Genomic DNA, 25,739 nt, shown 5'->3' with positions numbered 1-25,739 from the left:
AAGCAGAGCACCCGACCTTAACCACGTGGCCACGGGGCTGCACCCTCAACTTCCAGATCTAACAAGTTACAACAGTATTTTGCCACTTGCCAGGAGGCTAAACCCCGACGTTCTGTTAAAAGCACAGCTAACACGCACGAGAGTGCTTCCCCTCACGTGACTTCCTTACCCCGCACGAGGCGCCATGACGTCACGACATCTGCGACGGGCGGCCGACGAGGCGGGGCGCTGCGTCCCCGGCTCCCCGCCGGCGGCGCTAGTTGGGCGGTACTGTGCGCCGCAGGTTTTTTCTGTGCTCTTGACAGGCTGGTTGACTCCTGCCCGGTGGCGCCCAGTGGGGCGTTCTGGAGAAAGCCGAGCCGCGGGCATGGCGCCGTTGCGTCCCGGGACCCTCGCGTGACGCCTCCGTCGCCCGGGGGGATGTGGACTCTTTCGGGCCGGGGCTGGTGGCGCGGCCGCGCGCTCGCGGCGTGGGCCCCTGGGGCCGCTCATCGGGGCCTTCTTGGGCCTCCCCGACCGACGACCCGCCAGGCTGCACCCGGGTCCAGGGCTCCGAACAGGCTCTCCAGCTCAGCAGAGCGCCAGGTGACCGGCTCTTAGTCTCCGATTAGGCACTTTGTGAAAGGCGGGAGCGACCGCCTTGCGAACTTGGGAACGTGCGGGACTGCGGCGAACGCGGGATGCGGTTCTGTGCAGGGACTGAGCTGAGCGCGGGTTTTGCTCGGGTTTCTGAATCCTTCACCACTCCCCAGTGTGACCTCCGCAGGTCACTTCCTGGGTTTCCTAATTTGTAATGTCAGTAATTGATCCATTGATTGCTTATGTGAAGCACTGCCCTAAGCACTTTGCATGCATTACGGTAATTCTCCTAGAAGCCTACTAAAGAAGCTGTTAACACTCCATTTTCCTGCGACTTGTTTGTCTTGTGCCCTGGGCTAGTTATTTGACCTTTCTGTAACTATTTCTTCTGGTAAATTGAGATAGCAATAGAACACCGAATGGCTTATTTATGAGGATTGCCCGATGTAGGGCATGGAACTTTTTAGTCTAGTACCTAGAATATAAGAAGTGTTGAGTATGCCTTAGCTTATGTTTGTTTCCTTTTACCTCAACCAAAGCGCACTGGTGTAATTCTGCCTCTAGTAGTTGGGGAAGGTGGGGGTTTCAGCAGCTCTGCAAACGACACTATCTGATAACTATGAGGAGAGAGAGTTTAGGCAGAAAAGTGAAGTGCTTGAATGCAAGTTAGGAGTAACTGGGAAAAAGTAAGACTGTATATTAATCAGTTTTGCCCATTTTTAAAATGCCTGTGGAATTTTAAATGGATTCTGTGGCAATTCAAAGTTGTTAAAAGTGGGGCAGTCCTGTGTATCTTTTGAATTGAATGGCGGAAAAAAATTCTACAGGGCAAACAACTCAGGTTTAGTGTTTTTGCAGAATTTCTTTCAAATATAGTTGCATCCTTATTGTCAGTCTTGTTTTGGAGCACTTATAAAAAGGAAACTTAGGGTCCGGCGCCGTGGCCGAGTGGTTAAGTTTGCCTGCTTGGCTTCGGCGGCCCAGGCCCAGGGTTTTGCTGGTTCCGATCCCCAGCATGGACATGGCACGAGTCGTCAGGCCACGGTGAGGCGCAGTCCCACATGCCACAACTAGTAGGACCCACAACTAAAAAATATACAACTATGTACTGGGGGGGCGGGGGGGGCGGATTTGGGGGAGAAAAAGTAGGAAAAAAAAAAGGATTGGCAACAGTTGTTAGCTCAGGTGCCAAGCTTTAAAAAAATAAATAAAAAGGAAACTTAAAGCTCATGAGAATTTTGTATTTTATTGTAATTTCTTTTCTTTTTTTTTGGTGAGGAAAATTGTCACTGAGCTAATATCTATTGCCCATCTTCCTCTTTTTGCTTGATGAAGATTGTCATTGAGCTAATGTCTATGCCAGTCCTCCTCTATTTCTATGTGGGACACTGCCACAGCGTGACTTGAAGAGCAGTGCTAGGTCTGCACCTGGGATCTGAAGCTGAACCCTGGGCTGCAAAGTGGAGCCCGCAAGCTTAACCACTATGCCACCCGCTGGCCCTATCTTTTTTTTTTTTTTTTGCTGACTATGAAATACAGATTTGATTGGGAAAATAAAATACAAGAAACTGACATATTTTACTTCAAGACCAATTTTTAGCTGTTTGTGATGACTCTCAGTAAAACATTGAAGAAGTTGTATACAGTAAAAATCAGGAGTTTCGTTTTAAAATATTTTTGAGTTTTAAGTGATAAATAGCCTTTTTCTGGTGATGTGATGTTTTTCTCTCTCTCCAGAGAAGTGCCAAGTAACAAAATTGTATTTAGATTAAATTTGTAGACTCTATTAGGAGCACAGAGTTTTAAATAGATCTGACTCTGGTGATTAAATATATGATAAGGGCAGAGAGTTTCCTTTTTTATTTTCAGCCTGAAGAGGTTTTGTTAGACCAGCTCCTCTAAGGCTGTTCAGGAATTTTAGGTATCTTGTGTTCTCCGTTCATGAAAATAAACTCAGTTCCACATTGGTCCTCTTAGTGGTGGAAATATTATAAGGAACTTTTACTTAGCTGTATCCTCCCCTTTGACAATGAAACTAATGTATTTGGTGAGTCCTCTTGTAATCCATTGCTTGTAATATGAGATTAGCCATACATCTCTTTATTGTTAGAGGAATAATGGAATAATATAAACAATGTAAATTCTATAAATGAAATTGTCTAGAGAAGGCTAAAAGAATATTCTTTGAATTAGTATACTTGTTTCATATTGTACAAAATGTATACTCAAATGTAATATTTCTCCTCCCTTTCTAGGAAAAAATTGACATGTCTAGATTCCCTGTTGAAAATATTAGAAATTTCAGTATCATTGCACATGTGGATCATGGCAAAAGTACTTTAGCTGACAGGCTCCTGGAACTAACAGGTATTTTCGTTTTATATTATATATTTAATGGCAATGAGTAACTGGTAATTACTTTTACCATGCTTGTTAAAATTTTGATTTTAATTTTATGTGCAGTATTGTCTCTTTCTAAAAGCGCATAGAAATATCACGTGTTTCCATTTATAGGGACAATTGATAAAACAAAGAATAATAAGCAAGTTCTTGATAAATTGCAAGTGGAACGAGAAAGAGGAATCACTGTTAAAGCACAGACAGCGTCTCTCTTCTATAATCATGAAGGAAAGCAGTACCTTTTAAATCTCATTGATACACCGGTAAGTTTAATATTAATTTTGTCTCTGTTGTTAAAGTCAGCCTTGTACTAATAGTACAGACAAATTCTTATTTAGTTTTTGAACTGAACATTAAACACTTAACTTTGCTTTTTGTTTTCTCAGTTCCCTTATGTTAGTGTAAGTTGATTCACAAGCGCAGGCTAAAAAAAGAAAGCTACTGATTTTTTATCAGGTGGAATCAGTAGATTTGCCATAATGCCCCTCCCTAGAAAATTTGTTGCTGACATTTAGAGGTATCAATATTTTTTGTTTTTCAGGGCCATGTTGATTTCAGTTATGAAGTATCCAGGTCACTCTCTGCTTGCCAGGGTGTTTTACTTGTGGTTGATGCAAATGAGGTAGGTACTTTTCATTTTATATGATTGACTCTTCTGTTGTTTCAAGATGTTTTCTTTAAAATGTGTTTTAGAAGCAGAATTTTTCTGTTTGGAAAAAATAGGATTTATGTATTACTTAACCAAAATCATATACTTTTTTCAAATAAAATTTGAAGTTTTATTACACTAAAGCATTCTGTGAAATTGACTAGTTCATCTTTTAAAATTTTTAAGCTGATCAGAGGACTTGTTCAAGAGATTGTTGTAGTTTTTACTGAAGTACAATGTCATTCATACATCCTACCAGAAAACTCAATTTTCAGCAGTTCTTAATCAGCAGTTCTCATATCAATTTTCAGCAGAACTTGAAAATAAATCTTTAGTGTGTGTTTTTTTTTAAAAAAGATTTTATTTTTCCTTTTTCTCCCCAAAGCCCCCCGGTACATAGTTGCATATTTTAGTTGTGGGTCCTTCTAGTTGTGGCATGTGGGATGCTGCCTCAGCATGGCTTGTTGAGCGGTGCCATGTCCGCGCCCAGGTTCTGAACCGGTGAAACCCTGGGCCGCCAAACTGGAGTGCGCGAACTTAACCCACGGGGCCGGCCCCAGATCTTTAGTTTTCAGGTCATTTGGGGTGATTTTAAGGTAATAGTTTGGGAAGTGTTAGGTTTAAAGAACTATGTAGATAATAGTATGAGGTTCTTTTGTGGCATAAACATAATCATAAAAACATATTCAGCAGATGACCATATAAGAGCTATGATACAGTATTTAAAGTAAACTTTTGATTTATTTCAGTTTCTCACAAACTCTTCATTCAAAACCCAAAGGTGTTTTTTTTTTTATTGTGTTAAACTTTCCCTGATCCTATCAGGGAAGGTCACTCTCTACCTTATATACATGGTAGTGGGCTTTATAAACTGCATCATGTGACTCTGTCCTCTAGTAGGCTTTGATGATCTTAAGAGTTCATGTTTCACTTTTGTGTCTTCAAAGCCTAACATAGTCCTCTTCAAATTAATGCTTCCTCAACTGAAAGAAATTTTCACAGGAAATGATCCAGATGCATGGAAGTATAGACACCGTAGTTTGCTTTATACCTCTGCTTTTGTTGAAGATGTGTGGAATGTTTTTGAGTTACATTTGGGGTTACGCTTCCAAGAATTCAACCAAGCTTGGATTGAAAGGCCTATGATGGTTGTGCATGTACTGAACATCTACAGACTTTCTTTTCTAGTCATTATTCCCTAAATGATACAGTATAACAACTATTTTCATGGTGTTTACATTGTGTTAGGTGTTATAAGTGATTTAGAGATGATTTAAAGCATATGGGAGGATGTGCATAGGTTATATACAAATTCCTTTGGCAGATACCAAAGGACTTGGGCATTCTCGGATTTTAGTATCCCTGGGGGGCAGGTGAGGGGGCGGGTGGAGGTGGTCCAGGAACCAATCAGCAGATACTGAGGGACGACTGTACAAGTTTTGTGATAGACTGGAATGATTATCTCAGTATCTTGTGTCTTGATATTTCCAGGGTATTCAAGCCCAAACTGTAGCAAACTTCTTTCTTGCCTTTGAAGCACAGCTGTCAGTAATTCCAGTTATAAACAAGGTAATTACAATGAGAAAGCAATGCTGTAATTTTATTTTCTAAAAGTATATTTAGTGTTTGGATATCAAGCGTACTTTTTTCGGGGGCGGGGGGTGAAGAAGATTGGCCCTGAGCTAACGTCTGTGCCAATCTTCCTCTATTTTTGTGTGTGGGTTGCTGCCACAGCATGGCTTGATGAGCTATATGTAGGTCCGCACCCAGAATCAGAACTGGTGAACCCCAGGCCGCTGAAGCAGAGCGCGTGAATTTAACCCCTACGCCGCCATGCCAGCCCCATCAAGGGTACTATTTTTTATATGAGGGATCTTCAACTATTTATTAAATATATTGGTAGAATTTATTTCTTTGAGTTGCCTGTAATAGAATTGCAACTAAACTCCTGTTCCCTTTCATGTCATTGAGAAGATCGTCTCCTTGAATTACATGGAGTGATGGAGGACTCTTTCTCTAGGAAAAGGATGTATGGTGGCCAAAATGTCTGTTATGCTAAACTGTATAACTATGTCTATGAAAAGAAAAGGAGCATATGATCTAAGAGGAAACAATAAAACAACAGTTAAATGCTAAACTGAGCACTGTTTGATAAATTTCAACTTTTACATATTAAAATTAATGAATTAAGAATCTTAATTTAAAAGTCTGTGTTGCATTCAATGATACTTTTGATATTGGAGTTTAAGTTTAAAAGAAGCCAGGTTGCCCTTAGGTAAGTCAGTTTGTTGTTATAAGTTATATCTAATTTATAAAATCAGTTTACCTGGTGTTAATTGATAAACTGTTACTGAACTCTTCTACTGCCTTGAGTAGCTAACTGTCTAAATTTTTTGCATGCTCTGCTTTCTACCCTCTATTTTTCAGTGGCCATGCTTATTAAAATTGTATTGCCCATATGCAGATTATTTTAATACTTTGGGAAAAAAATCATAAGGGGTCATGTTAAAAGCTGGTATGCTTTCAACTATCTCTATATACTATTAATACGTACTACAGTCTATATTTTATATTAAGACATAATGAAATTTTTTTTAAGATAGATCTGAAGAATGCTGATCCTGAAAGGGTTGGAAAACAAATTGAAAAGGTGTTTGATATTCCAAGTGATGAATGTATTAAGGTAAATAACTTTATTTTGAAGACTCAGTTATACTTTTAAAAATCTCAGTTAGTCTGTCTGTGTGCAATTTCATACTATTTGATAGCTTATTATTATATATTATTTTTATAGTTTTAAAAATTCTTTTTACTAATATTTCATTTGCTCCTCACCAAAAATCCTTTTTATATAGTTAGAACAGATGGGAATTTTTCTTCTGATACAGTTGAGACAAGGAATGCTCAAAGATGTTATCATGTTCTTATGATTACAGATCTAGTTAGCTAATGTGCCAGGACTCAAACATAGGCTTTCTGAAACTAATTGCAGTATTATTTCTTTTATTCTATTTTGCTTCTATGAAAATATTCTTGAAGAGCAGGTTGAAACTGATTTTAAGGCATTTGTATGCATCATTCTTGGAATTGACAAAGAGCTTTTATGTTATGTTTTTTTTTGTTGTTTTTTTCCTGGTGAGGAAGATTCTCCCTGAGGTAACATCCATCGCCAATCTTCCTCTTTTTCTGCTTGAGGACAATTAGCTTTGAGCTAACATCTGGGCCAGTCTTCCTCTACTTTCCGTATATGGGATGCCTCCACAGCATGGCTGATGAGTGGAGTAGGTCCGTGCCTGGGATCGGAACCTGTGAACCCTGGGCTACCAAAGCAGAGGGTGTGGAACTTTAACCACTCAGCCACGGGGCCAGCCCCGACAAAGCTTTTTAATAAAAGAGCTAGCTATAGTAATAATCTTAGAAAACAATAGTTTTCTTTTTTTTAATATCAGAGTCGATTCTATTTTAAATTTGAGTTTTTTATTTACCTTTTAAAGATAGTTTAGGTGTTAAATAGTCACAGCCAGACTGTGCTGCGTGCTTGTATCGTATGTCACTACAACTATGTAAAGTTTAGTTTCTACTTTCAATCTCGTTTGATTTTTGAAAAAGCAAGTTTCAGGTGATGAACTGCTTTTTTGTTTGTTTGTTTAACCTTAACACCGTGGATGATTACATACAATTTGGTAATAACTGAAAAAGCAATAGTTTTCTTTCTTGGATATATACATAGAATTTAATGGTTATTATTATGAAGAGGGACATCATTTCATAAGGCATTTCTGAAATTACTGTTTCATAACTTAGATTGTGTTGTGTTGAAGTATAATTATTCTGATTTTAATAAGTCTTTACAAAATTTTTCAGATACTTACGTGATATGTGCCAGCTAGGGGCACAGCAGTGAACAGGACAGGCAAGACCCCTTCTCATTGTGTTTATATTCTACTTGGAGAGGTGGTCATTAAATAAGTAAAGAAAAAAGTCAGCATAGTAATTTTTGAATGAGACAGATATTGTCAAGGAAATTCATTCAATGAATTGTATTGTTCTAGGTGGAATACCATACTTAACAAAGAAAAACTCTTTTTTCTCAGAGAGATGCTGTGATGTAGAGTAACTTAGGGAAGTCCTCTTTGATGAAGTGAGACCTGAGAGAATGAAGAGTTGGGAGAAACGCATTCCAGGAAGAGGAAAGAGCAAATGTAAAGGCTTGGCATGTTTGGCATGTTCAAGAAACAGAGAGGCAAATTAGATGAGGTGGCTTTGTGGGGTAGGCAGGAATGAAGGCATGCTGGGACTCTTGCTGTGCTAAAGAGTTTGAAAATTATTCTAAAATAACGAAAGAGTTTTAAATGAAGAGAGGAACATAAACTGATCATTCAGGTTCTGTTATAGAGAATGAATTAGAAAAGGATAAGAAGGGATACAGGGAAACCAGCTTGCAGTGATAGCCCAGGTGCAAAATGGTGGTGGCCGAGAAAGTCATGGTGAGGTTGGAGAAGTGGGCAAATTTGCGGTATATTTTGTAGATAACAATACATTTCCTGGTTGGTTACATGTAAGGAAGTGAAATAAAGGGAAGAATCAAGGAGGCTTTGGGTTTGAGCAACTGGTTGATAATATGGAGAGGACTTGGGGAGCAACAGATATGGGAGGAAAATAAAAAGCTCTGTTTTGGACATAGTGGGTTTGCAGTGTCTATTAGACATCCAAAGTCTGGATATTGGATAAATCTACAATTCAGACATTCATGGAGAGGGCTGAGTCAGAGATAGATATTTAGGAGTCTCTATATGTGGTATTGAGGCCAGGGAAGTGGAAGGGGTTTCCTAGGGAGAAAGTGTAGGTAAAAAAGAGGTCCTAGAAGTCACACTATATTGTTGTCAGTTTTTTGGATGTTACAAGTAAGAACTTGAGAAGGATTAGAGGGAATACGATTCGGGATAGAAGCATGGAAGGATTGAATTTTCAAAGTGGGAATAATTCTCGGATGGTAACAAGAGAGAAGGCAAAGAGGTTGTGGGTATAAGTGCAGATATATCTGATATTTGGTTAAGGCAGTGGTTGATGTCTTCTGTTTCCTTCAGAGGCAAAGTCATCAACTGAGAGTGAATTGGCCAGAGGGGAAAATGTGGGAAGTGAAAAAGAAAGTGATGTGAAATATCTTACTGAGTGGTAATGTGAATTTACTAGGGGATGTGTTCTGGGACTGCCAGGAAGTGTTAATTGTCCATTGAGATCTGTGGTCATGAATTCACAAGAAACTAAGCAGACGAGTAACTTGACTTTTCTCCTGTAATGTTAAGCTGCTCTGATTACAGGCATAGAAAAAGCACATAGTTGGATGCAGTCACACTTGAAGTTGTACCAGTTGCTTATGATAGGGAGAGAACAGAAAGTAATTGAACAGAGGAATGCCGTATAGTGGACCTTGGAGTCTCATCTATGAGAGGATGAAAAGGAGGAGGCAGGAGTCTAATTGATAGTGACAAAAAGTAGTACGTTCAGTGGATTAGAGGTAGTGATCTTAAAGGATTGTTGCAAAGAAGTCTAGAATCTAGAGCATTGGTTCTCATTAGGGGGTAGTTTTGCCTCACAGGAAACATTTGGCAATGTCTGGAGACATTTTTTGTTGTCACAAATTGGGGTTGGGTGCTACTGGCGTCTTGTGGGTAGATGAGATTCCATGGATGCTGTTACACATCCTACAATGCACACAGCAGCCCCTCACACAAAGAATTCTCCAGCCCAAAATGTCATTAGTGCTGAGCTGAGAAACTGATCCAGAAGGAGTTTGAAGGGTAAGAGCCAGTATTCAGGGAATGGGTTTTGAAATCAGGATTTCAGAGACAGTCCGATTATTGGTGATGACAAAGGTCAGTCATGCACATGTGTTTTCAATCCTTTGGCTTGCTTTTTCACTGAGAACAATAGTCATAACATGCCTTATAGTTACCTGTATGCCATCCATTATATTGTTTATTTTCTCCACACAGCAACCTTAAGATTTAGGCATGGTATGAATAATCACTTCATTTATAAGATGAAGAACTTGAAGCTCAAAAAAATATTTATTGGTCAAAGTCATACACTCCATGCAGAGTCACGATTGTTACCCAGATATTTAGAGCTCTGTACTTTCAATACCATAAGCAGAATGCTTTTCCAATTTAATCCAAGAACAGTAAAATCACCTAACTGGACATCCATCAGTATACTGTATGCTTTGTGCTTCCCTTTAGTATGTTCTTCAAACAAATTGATAACTGTTAGAATTCTTTCTTTTTTGTGATCATAAAGCTCAGTCACCAGGACAGAAAAGTAGAGTCTTAACTTGAAATGTTTATTTTTTTCACATATATATTTTTAGATTTCTGCTAAACTTGGAACAAATGTTGAAAGTGTTCTTCAGGCGGTCATCGAAAGAATACCCCCGTAAGTATTTTGCTATTTTTATACTATTTGTTTATCTTTAATAGTAGAAAGACCATAAATTTGATTGTTATTTTAGTTCAGTAGCTATGGCAAATATACACTTGTGGTCAGTGAGAATAAATTTTTTATTTATTTTTAGTAATGAAGGTGAATAAAGTAGAGAAAAACAAAAGACAAAGATGGTAGGGGATTTCTTCTTAAAAATCATCGTAAGAGACTTGACTGCATTGGCAATTATTGTTCTTTGCTTTAATACTGAACAAATATATTTCATGTTTCATCAGTAATTTTATAGTGGTCATTTATTTAAAACTCAAGGTTGAATTTGAACTGATATACAAATAGGCATCATACCTTATTTTATAGAAAGGTCCTATTTTGGCTGTCAGTTACCAAGCTTTCTCAAGTGCTAGGGTAAGTTAAGTATAATATTTGAGTTAAAAAATAGGCATTTTATTAATTTTTTAATTTGTTCTGAGTGTATATATTTTTTACTTATTTTTAATAGTCCTAAAGTGCATCGAAAAAATCCCTTGAGAGCTTTGGTATTTGACTCCACCTTTGACCAGTATAGGGGTGTGATAGCCAATGTAGCGCTGTTTGATGGAGTGGTTTCCAAAGGAGATAAAGTTGTATCTGCACATACTCAAAAGACATATGATGTTAATGAAGTGGGAATCCTGAATCCTAATGAGCAGCAAACTCATAAACTGTAAGTAATCTGCATTAGTAGTTAAAATACACTTGTATGGGTTTCTCTGCCTTTCTCAACTCAGTATGCTTAGAATGATGCCAATTTAGCAACTTCGAAAAAAACCCATAACCTGGTTATTTAATGCCTCTATAGTGAATGCTCTTTCAGAAGGAATCTCATGTATAGAGGACAGTAGAAATTTGATATTTTTTTTTATTCCTTTTGACTAGTCCTAACTAATTTTATGATCTGATGCAGATTGGGTCCTATACTTAATGTATTTGATGAGACAATAAAAGAGACAGTTCCTTCACTCATATCCATATCCCTACTGGATATCAATGTTGACCTTTAATTCTTCTATAATTAGAGTTTTCAACATAAAAGTAGTGAAGAAAATTTGATAATTCTTTAGTGTGGAATTCACACTAAAGGTGGTAAAACTGTAACTAAAATTCATGGCATGTGGGGTAGGCAAGGTAGTATGCATTCCAAAAGCTGAGTTCTGAGTTCACTTATAAAACAAGTATTTATTGTGTGCCTAATCCATCAATACTCCAGGTACTGATGAGATAAATCGCCTGTAGGTACATAGCTGGAGCTTATTAAGGTTTTTGTTTTCTTATCTGTAGAAATTGAGATATTGAACCAGGTGACTATATAAGTCACACTTGATAGTTTAATGTTGTTTTTATGTTTTAAACTAGCACTGTTTTGCTCATTACATTTTTTATTTAATTGTGAGTCAGTCTGTTTTATTTTAATTTTACTCAAATATTTGTAAAGTCTGTCTATTCTGCCACATATATCATATATTGACCATTACTGCATCTTCAGTTAAGATTCTTGTACCTTATCCTAAATGTAAATTGTTTGTTATCATGTAGGAAATTTGCTTTAAAAAAATTAAAACTCTGAAATCTTGGGATTTGCTCTTTTCCTATAAGAGGAACGTCAAAATAGATGTCAGATTTGTTGAGAGTTCATTTTTCTACTTGGTTAAAAATTTATCTTTTTTAAAGCACATTTGTAACAATTCACTAATAAAATAGTCATTACAAGAAGTATTTTGTGTTTCTGTACTTATCAGTTTCTCTGTGTTTACATTATATTTTAGAAGCTATTGTGTAAAATGCAAAGGGGGGCAGAGCCATGAAGAAGGCCTTGGGCTTGTGTTGTAGAGGCCCTTGGTAAAGGATTGTAAAGCATGGTATGTTCTGCTGACAGTCCTTAGAGTTGAGCGTTGATATGTAGCACTTACTTTCAGTCTGGTGAGGTTTTATTTGGAAAGGGTGATCATTTCCTGGAAAGGTCAAACTGATTGTGAGTGTGCACTTGAAACGTTAAAGCAGTAAATATTTCCATATGACAATTTTATTTAGATATGCAGGACAGGTGGGCTATCTGATTGCTGGGATGAAAGATGTCACTGAAGCACAAATAGGAGACACATTATATTTACATAAACAACCAGTGGAGCCCTTGCCTGGGTTTAAATCAGCGAAACCAATGGTATTTGCAGGTGAGGAGCTCACAAATTCAGAGGATGAGGGCCAATTGATTGTGTAAATTAAAATATAAATTACTGGAAATACTTATTTTAAATAAGAGCTAATTCCAGAATACTGTTTGTTTTTTTGTGTGCTATTTAATATCAGTATGCTGAAATTTTATGTGGGAGATCATTTTCTACATTTTTTGAAGACATTTAAGTAATAAGCTATTAAGAAACAAGCTCCTTGATACATAGAAGAGCATAGTAATATGAACTTCCTTCGTGTTTCCCTAGAGAGTAGGTCATTATATTTGAAATAGTTTTCTAAATAAGATGGTTTTATTACCAGTTATCAGTGGACATTTACTGAGTGCCTTCCTCTTTGCTGGTCTTTCTTTAATATTGTACTAGTGTAGACATGGCAGAGAATAGTGTCACCTCACGTGTGTGTAACTTCACAGCCTTTTTCTTCTGTGTGGTATTACAGACATTTGAAAGAGGAACACCTAATTGAAGGTCATCCAGTTTTTCTGTGCTGAGTATCCAGCCAGTCCTCATTTTTCTCCCTTTAGTATCTCCCATTGGGAATTATGAACTTGGTTTACCCTCCAGTTTAGGCAAAGTCATTCATTTGGATTTTGGAAGACTTGAGAAGAAAGAATCTGATGAGTCAGTAACTTCTTAGTTTTTGTCAGTGAATTGAAAAAAGCAGAATTTATATTTGATTTTAATGGATAATCTGCTCTAGAGAATTAAGAATTCAGTGTAGTTTTCATTTCTACTGTTGTTTATCTACTGATAGAGTTTCATTTGTGGATGTGGAATGTCTTGCACTTTTGTTTCTTGAACTAAACACAATGTATTTTCCTAATAGACCTAATTCCCATGCCTCTTTTGTTTTCTCTGTATTTTTGCAAAAGCATAAAAATGTCACTTGGGGTGTGAATCTAGATTCACACTTAAATTTATTAAGGCTATGAAACTTGCAAGATACTTTGAAGCCAGTGTAACTTAATATTCATAGCCTTTTAAGCAAGCCAGTATTTTGGTCAGTGAAATATAGGAAAGTAATTCAAAAGCTAGATGATTAATTTTGAACTGGGCATCATTATATATTAACTTAGTTCTGTAGGCAACTTTTCACATGTGATAATTAGAAATCATTGTGTCCCCAGGAATGTACCCTGTAGATCAATCTGAATATAATAATCTGAAGAGTGCTGTAGACAAACTGACTTTAAATGATTCCAGTGTGACAGTTCATCGGGATAGTAGCCTTGCCCTAGGTGCTGGCTGGAGGTAAGATTCAGTTGCATAGTAGGGTCCCATTTTTATTGAAAAGTAAAGTTTAAATGATTTATTGCTCTTGAACATTTCTGAAGATAAATTCATATTAGTATAACGTGAACTAAAACAATTAATGTCTGTCTGTTTCACACTATAGATTCATATTTTATGGGTAAGTTTTATAGTGATTTTAAATAGAATCCAAATGGAAGAATTGTATCTTTCTCAGTGAAATTATGCTAGCATTTAATTATGATGTGAATGCTCAAAGACTTTCAATTCCACCTCTCCCCTACAAAGTAACAATATATTTATCAAAGAAAATAGAGCCCATGGGACATAAATATTTTGGAGTTTGGCTTTTTCTCCCCCAGGTTGGGATTTCTTGGACTTCTGCATATGGAAGTTTTCAACCAGCGACTAGAGCAGGAATATAATGCTTCTGTTATCTTGACAACCCCTACTGTTCCATATAAAGCTGTTCTTTCATCAGCAAAATTGATAAAGGTACTGTTGTGAACCAGCATACAAGGGAAAAATAAATGTGTGTGTACATGTATGCAAAATGCAAGAGAAACTTTTTAGTATACAAGTAGCTGACTGGCTACTAAAACTAAATATGTCTTGATTAGTCATAGTAAAAGTTGAATTACCTTATGAATAATGATGGAGAAGCTACTTGAGAACTAATTTATGCAATATTTTTCTGAACCAGGTAAAATCTCCACATTATCAATACTTGTCTGTTACTGAGGGTAAAAAATAGAGTTAGTACTGAAAATACTGTTCTACATCCAGCAGAGAGATGAAGAATATAGTTTTGGTTATAAATAATTTATCTTATGAAAAGTAAAGCTTTCATTCCTACATGGCTGTAGGAGATTTTTCAGATTTCAAGTTAATGATAGAGACCATATTCCCTCTAAGTGGCAGTCTATTCATTTTAAACAAGTATTAACTTTGGGACTGTAAATATTTTCCAACAAAATTAATTTAGGAAACTAATTATAATCCCTTATAAGGGGCAGATTAAAATGTATTCTTAGGTCATACTATTTTTAAATGGTACATGAAATGGGTTTAGTAAACGTCAATAACCAGAATACATTACTTATTAATAAATGTTAAATGATTATAATTGGAGAGTTTTCTTAATCAAAAGCATGTTAAGATAGTATTCTAACCTTTCAGAATTCTTTTGTTTTTATTCCAACAAATTTAGTAACAATAAATTCTAGCATGTACTATAAATTAAAGGAAATTTAAAAACATGGTAATAATTAAGACTTCTTTTTAACTATTGGTGTCTTTTCATATTTTTAGGAATATAGAGAAAAGGAAATTACAATCATCAATCCTGCACAATTCCCTGATAAGTCAAAAGTAACAGAATATTTGGAGCCAGTTGTTTTGGGCACCATTATCACACCAGATGAATATACTGGAAAAATAATGATGCTTTGCCAGGTATAAATATAATACAATTTAATACAAAAGTAAGTTTTAGTTCTCTCAAACAGTGCTTCCCAGCTCAGGTTTTGAAAGATTTCTCTCTGCAGAGCACATTGAATTTAATAAGAAATTGTCATAAAGATCTATACATTTGGAGAGAGAAAGAGATCTATGTCTGTACCTGTAGATGTAGACACACAGACTTTTAAAAATTATTTTGATTTTAAATAAGAAAAATAGAGCCAGAAGTTTTGATCATCTGTGTTAGTTTACTGCATTGATATTTTAGCCCAAAGGAAAGAAACTGGATGCTTATTTATCCTGAATAGCTAAAGTGTAATTTGTTTTAGCCTTTTTGAGTAGTTGAAGTTCAATATAGTTTGAAAGGTAATTATAATACTTCAGAGACCTTTGATTGAAGGATATTCCCCGTTGTGCTTTAGGTTTTGCCACACTGTAATAATGATTTAATCCACAAATCAGATATAATCATACTCCTCAAAAAACACCTATTTGAAATACTCTGACACACACTGGAAAGAACCCTCAAATGATGACTAATAGACTTGAATTTTAATTCTGTTACCACAAGCTAGATTATTACTTTACTCAATCATTGAGTTTCCCTGGACCTAATTTCTTTATTTGTAAAACAAGAAATTACAACTTTGACTTTATCTGTAGTTAAATTTAATTTATTGTTAAATGAAAAACTGTATAATTAAAAAAGATAACATTATTAGATAAAGACAAAAGATTAAAAGCTTTGGTAGCAAGTATTCTGTAATTGAACTACGAAATGGTTCTCTCTGTATTAGGAATTGCTCGCAAGTTTTTACTAGACCATTAAAGAAATATTCCTTCGTTTTGCCCAGTCTTTATTAGAATTTGTAAGGAAATTTTAAAGTTTAATATCTGTATTCATTTTTAAATCATTATTTGACTAGATTATCATTAAACATATTTTTCTTTCCTTTTTAGGCTCGAAGGGCAGTTGAGAAGGATATGATGTTTATTGATCAAAATAGAGTTATGCTTAAATATCTCTTCCCTTTGAATGAAATTGTGGTGGATTTTTATGATTCACTGAAATCCTTGTCTTCTGGATATGCTAGGTAAAAATTTAATGGGAAACTCGGATACCTGGACAATATTTTTGAAATATTGACCATCAAGAGTGCACTAATAACTTCACTTATTTAACAATCTCAGCTCTCTTGAAGATAGTTGAGAATCACACTCTAAGGCTAGAAGGCTTGGAGCAACATTACAAGTTTTACAGAGTGCTTGCAATTTGCTTATGGGAGAATGAGTTCCTTTGATTCATCAAACTCTTACCCTCTTAATGAAAAAATTTTAGTGCCCTCTTCACAAAAAGAGTTGTATTCCTCCTGTCTGTTGATTAAGAATTAGACATAATTTCAAAAAGCTACTCTGACCTCAGTGGCACTTTTAAAATGTATTCATATGTTATGTAATCCTGGGAGCATCTGTATACCTTTGAAAAATAGAAGTACATACTTTGTATGTAAAAAATGCTTAGTTGTGCCCCTTATGTTTGAACACTTTAATAACTCGGTCTTGCCAGGAATAAGTGGTCCACATCATGAAAACTATTGTCTTATCCCATAGGAGTACATGGAGGAACAGCCTAATAAAAGTGAAGGAAGAGTTAATATTAAATAACAAATAAGGAACTTGGTGCATAGATTTGGGGATTATTTTTTCTTGGTGTAAATGACTTGATACCCTTAGTATCCTAAAGTCTATTACTGGATGGCATATAATAGAGTATAAAGGAGATATAAAACACACTGAGGAAGTGAAGGAGGAATGAGCATTCATGTCAGTAGAACGCACACATGTATGTGCACAGGTATTTAAACTGAACATTCGAAGAAAAATTCCAATGTTTAAAGAGTATGCTACAGTATCTGGAAGATTATTAGCTTTATGAAATTAACTTTTCAGTGAAGAGGGCATAAATCTTTTTCTTTTCTTTTTTTTCTTTTAAAAGATTGGCACCTGAGCTAACATCTGTTGTCAATCTTTCTTTCCTTCTTCTTCTCCTGAAAGTCCCCCAGCACCTAGTTGTATCTTCTAGTTGTGGTATGTGGGACGCCGCCTCAGCGTGGCCTGATGAGCAGCGCTAGGTCCGCACCCAGGATCCGAACCAGCAAACCCTGGGCTACTGAAGCAGAACACGCGAACTTAACCACTCAGCCGTGGGGCCTGCCTCTGTAACTCTTGATACCAAGGAATTTTACATTTGTTTCTTTTGAGAATTTATTTTTTCTGCTTTGTCACTCATTTTTTCCTTCTGTGTCTTCTTTCAGAAAAAGTGGCAATGGAATTTAAAGTAAAATGAATTGAGGCAGCTTGTTGTTAAACAGTTACTATAGACAAAAGAATGATTACTAAGCTGAATGTTTATGAACATTTTTAACAAAAGTCTGTCGATTGTAGTTTGCTTTTGGGGACCACTTTCTCAGTTAAGTGGTCTTGAAGTCTTTTAGCTTGGAAACTTTGATATATTTCAAATTAAATGAGAGAACATGGTTTACTTTGAACTATGTAAAAATAAAATAATTCCAGCTTCCAAAATTAAGGTTCTTTTGTTCTTACATTCAAGATGGATGTTTTTCATATGCAGTCAATTCCTAACAAAACTTCATCGTAGTCCATGGCCTTCTAACCTAGGCCGTAGATCTTTCATGGATTGAGATCAGGAACAATTTCCCTGATCCTAAATGGCAAGAATCTACTGCAGCTGGGTCGGAAGGGGGATTCCTGTGTTATATAAAGACTGTAGTGAGGCTGCTTCTGTTACTTAACCAATAGAGCTGTTTGCCCTCAATCCCCCAGTAGCCTTTTGGAGTTCTGAAGGTCTTCCCTGCATTTGAAGTACCCTGGAATGCTCGTGTTTTGAATAGAGGTTAGGTTTCCGTTGGGCTGGCTTGGAAACACAAAATTTTGGAGCGCAAAACATACTAAAGCTGTAAACAAGGTGAAAGTCTAGGGACTATGTTTTAGCTCTCTTTGTATTCTGCATAATACTTAATACGATGTCTTTCAGATAGTAAGTGCTTAATGATGTTTGTTGAAGAAAGAATGGATTTTAGCAACTTTAGGCAGTAATCTGGTTTTAGAGAGCATTGGTATCACTTCGTGACCTTCCTGCTGAAAACTTTTAGAAACCAAACGTATCTGCAACTCTAGGCACCAGTTTGTTTTAAAATTAAGACAATAGGAATACACATGTTCTTGTCCATAATCGAGAAGACATGTAAGCATAACTGAAATTTCCTTTCTCATTAGACTTTAGGTTTGTAAATTAAACTCTCGTTAAACATGTCTGTTTTAATTTCATTGTAAGCTTTGATCATATTGTTGCTAGTAATAGCTGACACTAGGTGTTTGTATGTGCTAGACTAGGATCTCTATTTACTAGGCACAGGTCAAGTGCTTTACATGCATGAACTCATTTTATCCTCAAAAAAGCACTGTGAAGGTTCAAACTGAAGAGCTATATATGAAATCCAAAAATCTCACTTATTAATGGCTGTTTATCAATGCCATAGCATTTATTTAGCTGGTAATAAAAAACTGAATAGAAACCCAACTCATGAATCTGAGAATGAGTAGTTAGTATATACTACTTTATGCGGTCAGCCAGCTGCTGGGAGGGGACAGTAGGAAGGTGACATTTGCCTTCAGTGATCCATTTTTGTAGACGGTGTACTAGTTTCTTTTCCTTCCTTCTATAGAGCATGTTCCAGTTGCTTTTGCCTCTCATTTCATAAATATAAAAAGATGAGGAAGTTGCTTTCTTACTGTGGTCACTTAGATCCATTCACCTGAAATGTACATGGACTGTTTTGATGGAAATAAAATAGGGGGGTATAGAACCGGGTAGCAAAGATTTGCAAAGAAAGAAAAATGTAATCTCTTGAGAAGTATAATGTTTATCTAACACTTGGACATTTTTCCCGTTCAGTTTTGATTACGAAGATGCTGGCTACCAGACTGCAGACCTTGTAAAAATGGATATTCTACTGAACGGAAATCTTGTAGAGGAGCTAGTAACTGTCGTACACAAGTAAGTTGAATAGAAACTAATCATGGAGTATGAAAGGAACGACTTTTGACATGTTTTTATTTAACTATTGGTTGCTCATTTTTATTTGACAGCTACATTTTGAAAACTTTTAAAGGTAATTGATTAAATTTCCCTTTACTAGTTTTTCCTTCCATTCTTTTTCCATGCTTCTCTTTCCAAACTATAAAAATATGAAAGGAGAATAGAATTATGATAGCCAGAAAGAATAATGTCATGGAAAGGAATGTTGCCCTTAAAATGTTGCCCTTGCTCATACAGGTAAGACAAAAGAAAATGGGTTTTAAACTTTATGTGAGATCTAGAATTGAGAAAATGTTTTTTATCTTCATAAAAAAATTTATAATAATGAAAAATGAAATACCCTACATGTTCAAGAAATAGCAGATTGGTTAAAATAAATTATGGAGCACCTGGATAATAATCTGTTATTTTAAACCATTAAAACTGTACTGTAGAGTAATACTTGGTGACTTAAAAAATGTTTGTTAACACCATGTCTTCCCAGACAAGGGAAACAATAGAAAGAATAAACAAATGGGACTTCATCGGACTAAAGAGCTTCTTCAAGGCAAGGGAAAACAGGATTGAAACAAAAAAACAGCCCACTAACTGGGAAAAAATATTTACAAGTCATATATCTGACAAAGGGTTAATCTCCATAATATATAAAGGACTCACACAACTCAACAACAAAAAATCAAACAGCCCGATCAAAGAATGGGCAGGGGACATGAACAGTCATTTCTTCAAAGAAGGTATATGGATGGCCACTAGGCACATGAAGAGATCCTTATCATCAGTGATCATCAGAGAAATGCAGATCAAAACTACACTAAGATATCACCTTACACCCATTAGAATGGCAAAAATAACATAAACAAAAAGTAACAAATGTTGGCGAGGTTGTGGAGAAAAAGGAACTCTCATACACTGCTGGTGGGAATGCAAGCTGGTGCAACCACTATGGAAAACAGTATGGAGATTTCCCAAAAAATTAAAAATAGAAATACCGTATGACCCAGCCATCCCACTACTGGGTATCTACCCAAAGAGCATGAAGTCAGCAATTCCAAAAGTCCCATGCACCCCTATGTTCATTGCAGCATTATTCACAATAGCCAAGACATGGAAGCAACATAAGTGCCCATCAACTGATGATTGGATAAAGAAGATATAGTATATATATACAATGGAATACTAAGCCAGAAAAAAGGATAAAATCACCCCTTCACAACAACATGGGTGGATCTTGAGGGAATTATGTTAAGTGAAATAAGCCAGATAGAGGAAGACAATCTACGTATGACTCCACTCATATGTGGAAGTTAAACATGTAGACGAAGAAAACAGATTAGTGGTTACCAGGGGAAAGGGGGGTAGGGGGTGGGCACAAAGGGTGAAGTGGTGCACCCACAACACGACTGACAGACATTAATGTACAACTGAAATTTCACAAGGTTGTAAACTATGATAATCTTAATAAAAAGTAAAAAAAAAAATCTATTAAATAAAAAGGTAGAATATATCATATACACTATGATCCAAACTGTAAAAAACATATAAATATGTATGCAGGAAAATAACTAGAAGGATATATGTTTAACATAAACATTCTAAAATGTTTAATAGTTGGTTTTATATGGCTGAGGGGAAGGGCATCAAGAATGGGTTTTCTGGGACTGGCCTGGTGGCACAGCAATTAAGTTCACGTTCTGCTTCTCGGTGGCCCAGGGTTCACCAGTTCGGATCCCAGGTGTGGACATGGCACTGCATGGCACGCCATGCTGTGGTAGGTGTCCCATATAAAAAGTAGAGGAAGATGGGCATGTATGTTAGCTCAGGGCCAGCCTTCCTCAGAGAAAAGAGGATTGGCAGTAGTTAGCTCAGGGCTAATCTTCCTCAAAAAAAATAAATAAATAAAGGAATGGTTTTTCTTTTCAAATGTTTTTTTGTTCTAGATTTTCTATAATAGACCATGTTATTTTTGCAATCAGAAAAGTCATACATGATTCAGAGTAAGTGATATTGATGATAAATGTGTTCCATTTGAACCTCCTTAAGAAATCACCTTTATATTGATTATGCATATGGACTAGAAAGCTACTTTAAACATTCTTATTTATGATATGTAAATACTTGGATTTTGTCTGTCTCAGAGATAAAGCACACTCTGTTGGCAAAGCCATATGTGAACGTCTGAAGGATTCTCTTCCTAGGCAGCTATTTGAGATAGCAGTTCAAGCTGCTGTCGGAAGTAAAATCATTGCAAGAGAAACGTGAGTTGAAATTCATTCTTGTTCCTGGGTTGGTTTTAGAAATGATATACCTATAAAATGAAAGAATATTGAAAAATATAACTTAACATTGGCCTAAGCTTTATTCCTACTTGTAGAAACACTAATCTGACTCTTAATTCCATTAATTTAATTGATTGTTACTTTGAATTATGTAACACTTTTGGGTGATATTATTTATGGTTATTAATATAATGTATATGGTTTTGAGGAATTGCTTTTTTTCCACCCATTTATTGAATGGCTGTACTGAATTTCCTGGGTAAGGAATTTCTGTAAAGTTTTTATGGTTTTATACCTTCAAGTAGATTATAAGCTAATAGGAACTGAAACAAAAGGTTTTGGAGATATTCTTCCAAAAGACAAAATTAAACTGTGATTTTTACTTAAAGCATTTAATCTCACTTTCTCAGGGCTAGTGAGGTTGTAAATCAGAAAGGTGAGAGAGTAATGCTATTATCATGTTAGGCTTTGCATTCTAGATTAGGGACCTCACGTGATATAGTAGACTTGGAACATAGGCTAATTTGTGTAGGAAATGGGTCCTTTTCCTAAACTGTATAAATCAGAACATCGAATAAGCTGCTCTGTAACTAATAATATGTGTAGGAAGTATCCTGCAGCATTTCCCATTTCCTTTCCTTGATGAGCTTAAAACTTCTGGGAAATCAGAAGTATCTCCTCAGTTGGAAATTGCTGTTCAATTCTAGCTTAACCCAAACCTAATGTATCTGTAGCAGTGAAATACAACAATCATTTTCATAAAGTCTTGAGATAAAGTTTATGCCTAGATGTGCAATGAATTTCATTTCTTAATACTGTCTTGCTTTAGTAATTTTGTGTTTCATGAATACATCTTCTTAAGGACTACATAATAATGGAGCTATTTTTGAATTTCTGATCGTCCACATTTCTCTGAAACATGAATGAAATAGATTAGTTTATACCTGTTTGGATGGATATATTAAAATTATTTACCCTGAATTCAGTTTACCCTGAAATGGGTTTTATAAAAGTAATATATTCTTTATATTCCTAGATACTCTTGACCCACACTCGGAGGAGTTAGTAATAAGATAACAACCATCTTTAATTTTTTTGGAAGTAGTAGTGGTAGTATTTTTAGGTTGAGCCAGAAATGACCTTATATAATTCTGGTAATCAAGGTCACACCATGCTTGAGTTTGGCCTAATCAAGACTACCCACAAGACTTAAGCCTTGACCTTTTATTCTTAATAAAATTTATGTTGATATTCCTGTTGAATCGATTTTCTATTTTATCTCAAATACTTTCAAATACAAGAGCATTTGAGCTAGTTATTTGCTTATGGCGGTTTTACACAGGTATGACACGATCATTTAAATCTTTAGTAAAGGGGAGATTGTAAAAATAAAGTACTTTTGAATAGTATATTGAACTTATGTACTGATATGAAATTTCCTCTTTTACAGTGTGAAAGCTTATAGGAAAAATGTTTTGGCAAAATGTGTATGTATCTACCTATATTCTACTTTTTAATGATATATCTATTTTATGAGTTTAAAATCAAAAGGGGGTATAAGTATCTTGGTTTCTATTGTTGGTGTTTATAATGTCCTTTCATATCCAAATTTTCTTTTTAAATACGTAAATTTTAGCTTGACTATGATAGCGTATTCATTTTGATCCTAGTCTTAAATATTTTTCCATCTTATAAAAATTCCTTTATGTGTAAGTAATACCTAAGAAAGTATTTTATATAAGTTATGGCCAGGATAACATGTTTTGTTGATCTAATTTATAAGGAAAGATTTTGAAGACCATGGCTTTGTCTTACAGTGGGAAAAGGGTGGGAATTGAAATCCACCTCTCCTGTGTTGCTTTGCCAAGTTTGCTGGTGTCATCTATTAACAAACGTAATATTCTTAACTGTTATTATATTAAGTGATAAGTGGTTTCTCTCAGTCCTTAGCATAGGGACTGGAACATTTATGCCCATGTGAGTTTCAGTATAGACTACAGCTATATAATCCAAAATTTCAAGCCTTGAATCAATAAGGAGATTGATAATTCTTCCTTGACATGCACAATGTAGTACTAGGTTTCCTTGGAGATGTTCATTTCCATACGAAAAAATAAGCCTTTATCATTCTTTCAGAAGGTAGAAAAACTAGGATCTGCTAGGAAGGGGATTAGAGAGGTAACTTTGGAGATGTCTACCTCCATGGATAATAAGTGTAAGGTGGTTGTAGTTGTGTTGATGTCTTATGTAATTGTATGATTATGTTTCTGTGGAGTGATTTGGTCTTCCAATTTTTAAAAATATGTTTCAGTATGGCGGTGATATTACCCGAAAGATGAAACTTTTGAGGAGACAAGCAGAAGGAAAGAAAAAACTCAGAAAAGTTGGCAACGTTGAAGTTCCAAAAGATGCTTTTATAAAAGTTCTGAAAAAACAATCTGATAAATAATTGGTGGGCAAATATAAGGAATTTTCATAAATTAAAAACTGTGTATCCTTTTTCTTAGTAGTTTGTTTTTTAGTATAATATATAATTTATAATATTATTTATAACATGAATGAAAATTATAAAATTTGCTTGTTACTTTCAGGGTTTTCAGGTTTACATAACCTATTGGCTTTTCTTTGAAAGGAAGTAGTGGATGGATGAGAGCTTGGTTCTGAGGCCCTATTTCCTGTTTCAAATTTCTGTTCCACTACTTACTAGCAAGGTGAGCTTGGCCAAATTACTTACACTCTCTATTTACTATTTAGTAAAATCAGGATTATACTATTACTTATCTCCACAGGTTGTTGTGAAATTAAATGAGATATGTTTAAAATATTCAGAAGAGTGCATGACACATAATAAGTGCTCACTGAATTTTAACTATTTTGTTTTCATGCATATTTTTCTTACCAACACAGGCCCCATACTTAAGATTCTGCCTAGTTCAAGCCCAAAATAAAGTATTTTCAAAATCACCTTAAGTATCAATCTGTTAGCTGAATTTAGATGATATATATGAATGTTATTTAATAAAAGTCAGATAACATACTCTATAGACATGTGCTCTAGTTTTTAATAAAATTTTTACAAATGTTAGTTTGAAACCAGACAGTTTATATCTACATCTAAATTAAAATCATGGTGGGGGCTGTCCTATTTCTGATAATTAAAATGCATTTGTGCAAAGTGATAGGTATTTGGTATTAGCAGAAGCTGTTATTAATGACAGTTCAGTAATTATTGTCTAGATTTCATAATTAAGGAGACTGTACTTTAGAGTAGTTAAGTAACTTTCCTGAGGTCACAAAGCCAGTAAAATGGCTGTCTTACTCCAAAGCATGTTTACTCAGTGAACAAACCAGAGGGCAGACTGTTTTACAGTAAGCTTTATATTTTATAATTTAGCCATTGATTTTTGTCCGCTATCTTGAATGAACCGAATGAAGTAAATGTCTTTTAGGGATAAGACTATCAATGATGAATTTTATACTAAGGTTATTATGAGATGATTTTAATTATAAATTAAGATAGTGGGAACTGACTTAAAATTGTTTATAGAGGTTAAATAACCTTAGTCCTAGTTTTATAAATTAATCTTAAGTAACCTGTTAGTCCTAGTTATATAAATTAATCAGCTCATATCTTCCCTACCTCTTCTAGCTCTAATAGAACAGATGAAATGTGAGACTCCACACAATAGTATTTTGGAAAATGGCAGTATATTTGAAACTAGAAAAACATTTTAATATAATTTCTAAAACAAAATATTCTGTTCTACCATTATTGCCAGGGGAAAGTTACAAGTTGGTACCTGGCACACAGTATGCACTATATGTCTACACTATGTGTCTACTATTTAATATTTGTGCTTAATTAGTATGCTTGCAGTATGGACCCAATTAAATTTCTTCCTTTAACCTCTGACTTTTCAGGAAACAGTTTCTTTAGTAATCTAACAGTACAGAAAAGTATTTTTCCAATATTTAAGCGTAAGCATAAGTTCTCTCCCTGGCCACTCTCCCCAACAGGTGATTTTCATGATTTAGAGTTGTATATCTCCTAATATATCCCCTAGAGGACCTTTCATTACTAAAATTTTTGCAAACTTTTAAAATAATGTCAACTGTAAGATTAGCATAGTCACTATTGAGTTTAATATGTGACAGCCAGTGTGCTGAGTGCAAGTCATTCCCTCATTCAAGCTACACAAAAGCTGAGGTATAGGTGCTGTTACCATCCCATTCTATAGGGGAAGCAGCTCAGACTTATGTATTGCCCAGTGTCAGTTACTGACAGAGCTGGGATACACGCTGGCTTCTCTCTCCAAACCCCAATTCCTAGC

The 25,739-nt window shown here is 35.5% G+C and overlaps 1 protein-coding gene across 2 annotated transcripts; it reads left to right on the top strand.

Annotated features, from left to right (window-relative positions):
* The first annotated feature begins 232 nt into the window (after nucleotides 1–232).
* LOC124237181 (translation factor GUF1, mitochondrial) lies at nucleotides 233–24,372 on the top strand. Of its 2 annotated transcripts, XM_046656584.1 has the most exons (18): nucleotides 233–585; nucleotides 2,835–2,946; nucleotides 3,094–3,242; nucleotides 3,521–3,601; nucleotides 5,120–5,197; nucleotides 6,228–6,311; nucleotides 9,999–10,063; nucleotides 10,572–10,775; nucleotides 12,140–12,279; nucleotides 13,428–13,551; nucleotides 13,914–14,046; nucleotides 14,863–15,006; nucleotides 15,973–16,106; nucleotides 18,989–19,090; nucleotides 21,268–21,387; nucleotides 22,859–22,895; nucleotides 23,720–23,860; nucleotides 24,000–24,372. In XM_046656584.1, the coding sequence occupies exons 1-17, from the start codon at nucleotides 421–423 to the stop codon at nucleotides 23,855–23,857; spliced, it is 2,010 nt and encodes a 669-aa protein (XP_046512540.1). In that variant the 5' UTR covers nucleotides 233–420; the 3' UTR covers nucleotides 23,858–23,860; nucleotides 24,000–24,372. The 2 variants fall into 2 exon arrangements, with proteins under 2 accessions (XP_046512540.1, XP_046512538.1); XM_046656582.1 differs by having other exon boundaries at nucleotides 23,720–24,372.
* The last annotated feature ends 1,367 nt before the right edge of the window (nucleotides 24,373–25,739 follow it).

This window comes from Equus quagga, chromosome 3 (assembly GCF_021613505.1).
Source record: "Equus quagga isolate Etosha38 chromosome 3, UCLA_HA_Equagga_1.0, whole genome shotgun sequence".
In the NCBI taxonomy this organism is placed as follows: Eukaryota; Metazoa; Chordata; class Mammalia; order Perissodactyla; family Equidae; genus Equus; species Equus quagga.
Note: the sequence above shows the minus strand (reverse complement) of the source record. Positions and strands in the feature narration are given on the sequence as shown.

Bases quoted from the DNA above. Each gene is read 5' to 3' on its own strand.
- LOC124237181 (XM_046656584.1), top strand. From the start codon at position 421: ATGTGGACTCTTTCGGGCCGGGGCTGGTGGCGCGGCCGCGCGCTCGCG. The intron at 2,947-3,093 runs GTATTTTCGTTT...TTCCATTTATAG, and splicing joins CAGGCTCCTGGAACTAACAG to GGACAATTGATAAAACAAAG. The intron at 3,602-5,119 runs GTAGGTACTTTT...TGATATTTCCAG, and splicing joins TTGTGGTTGATGCAAATGAG to GGTATTCAAGCCCAAACTGT.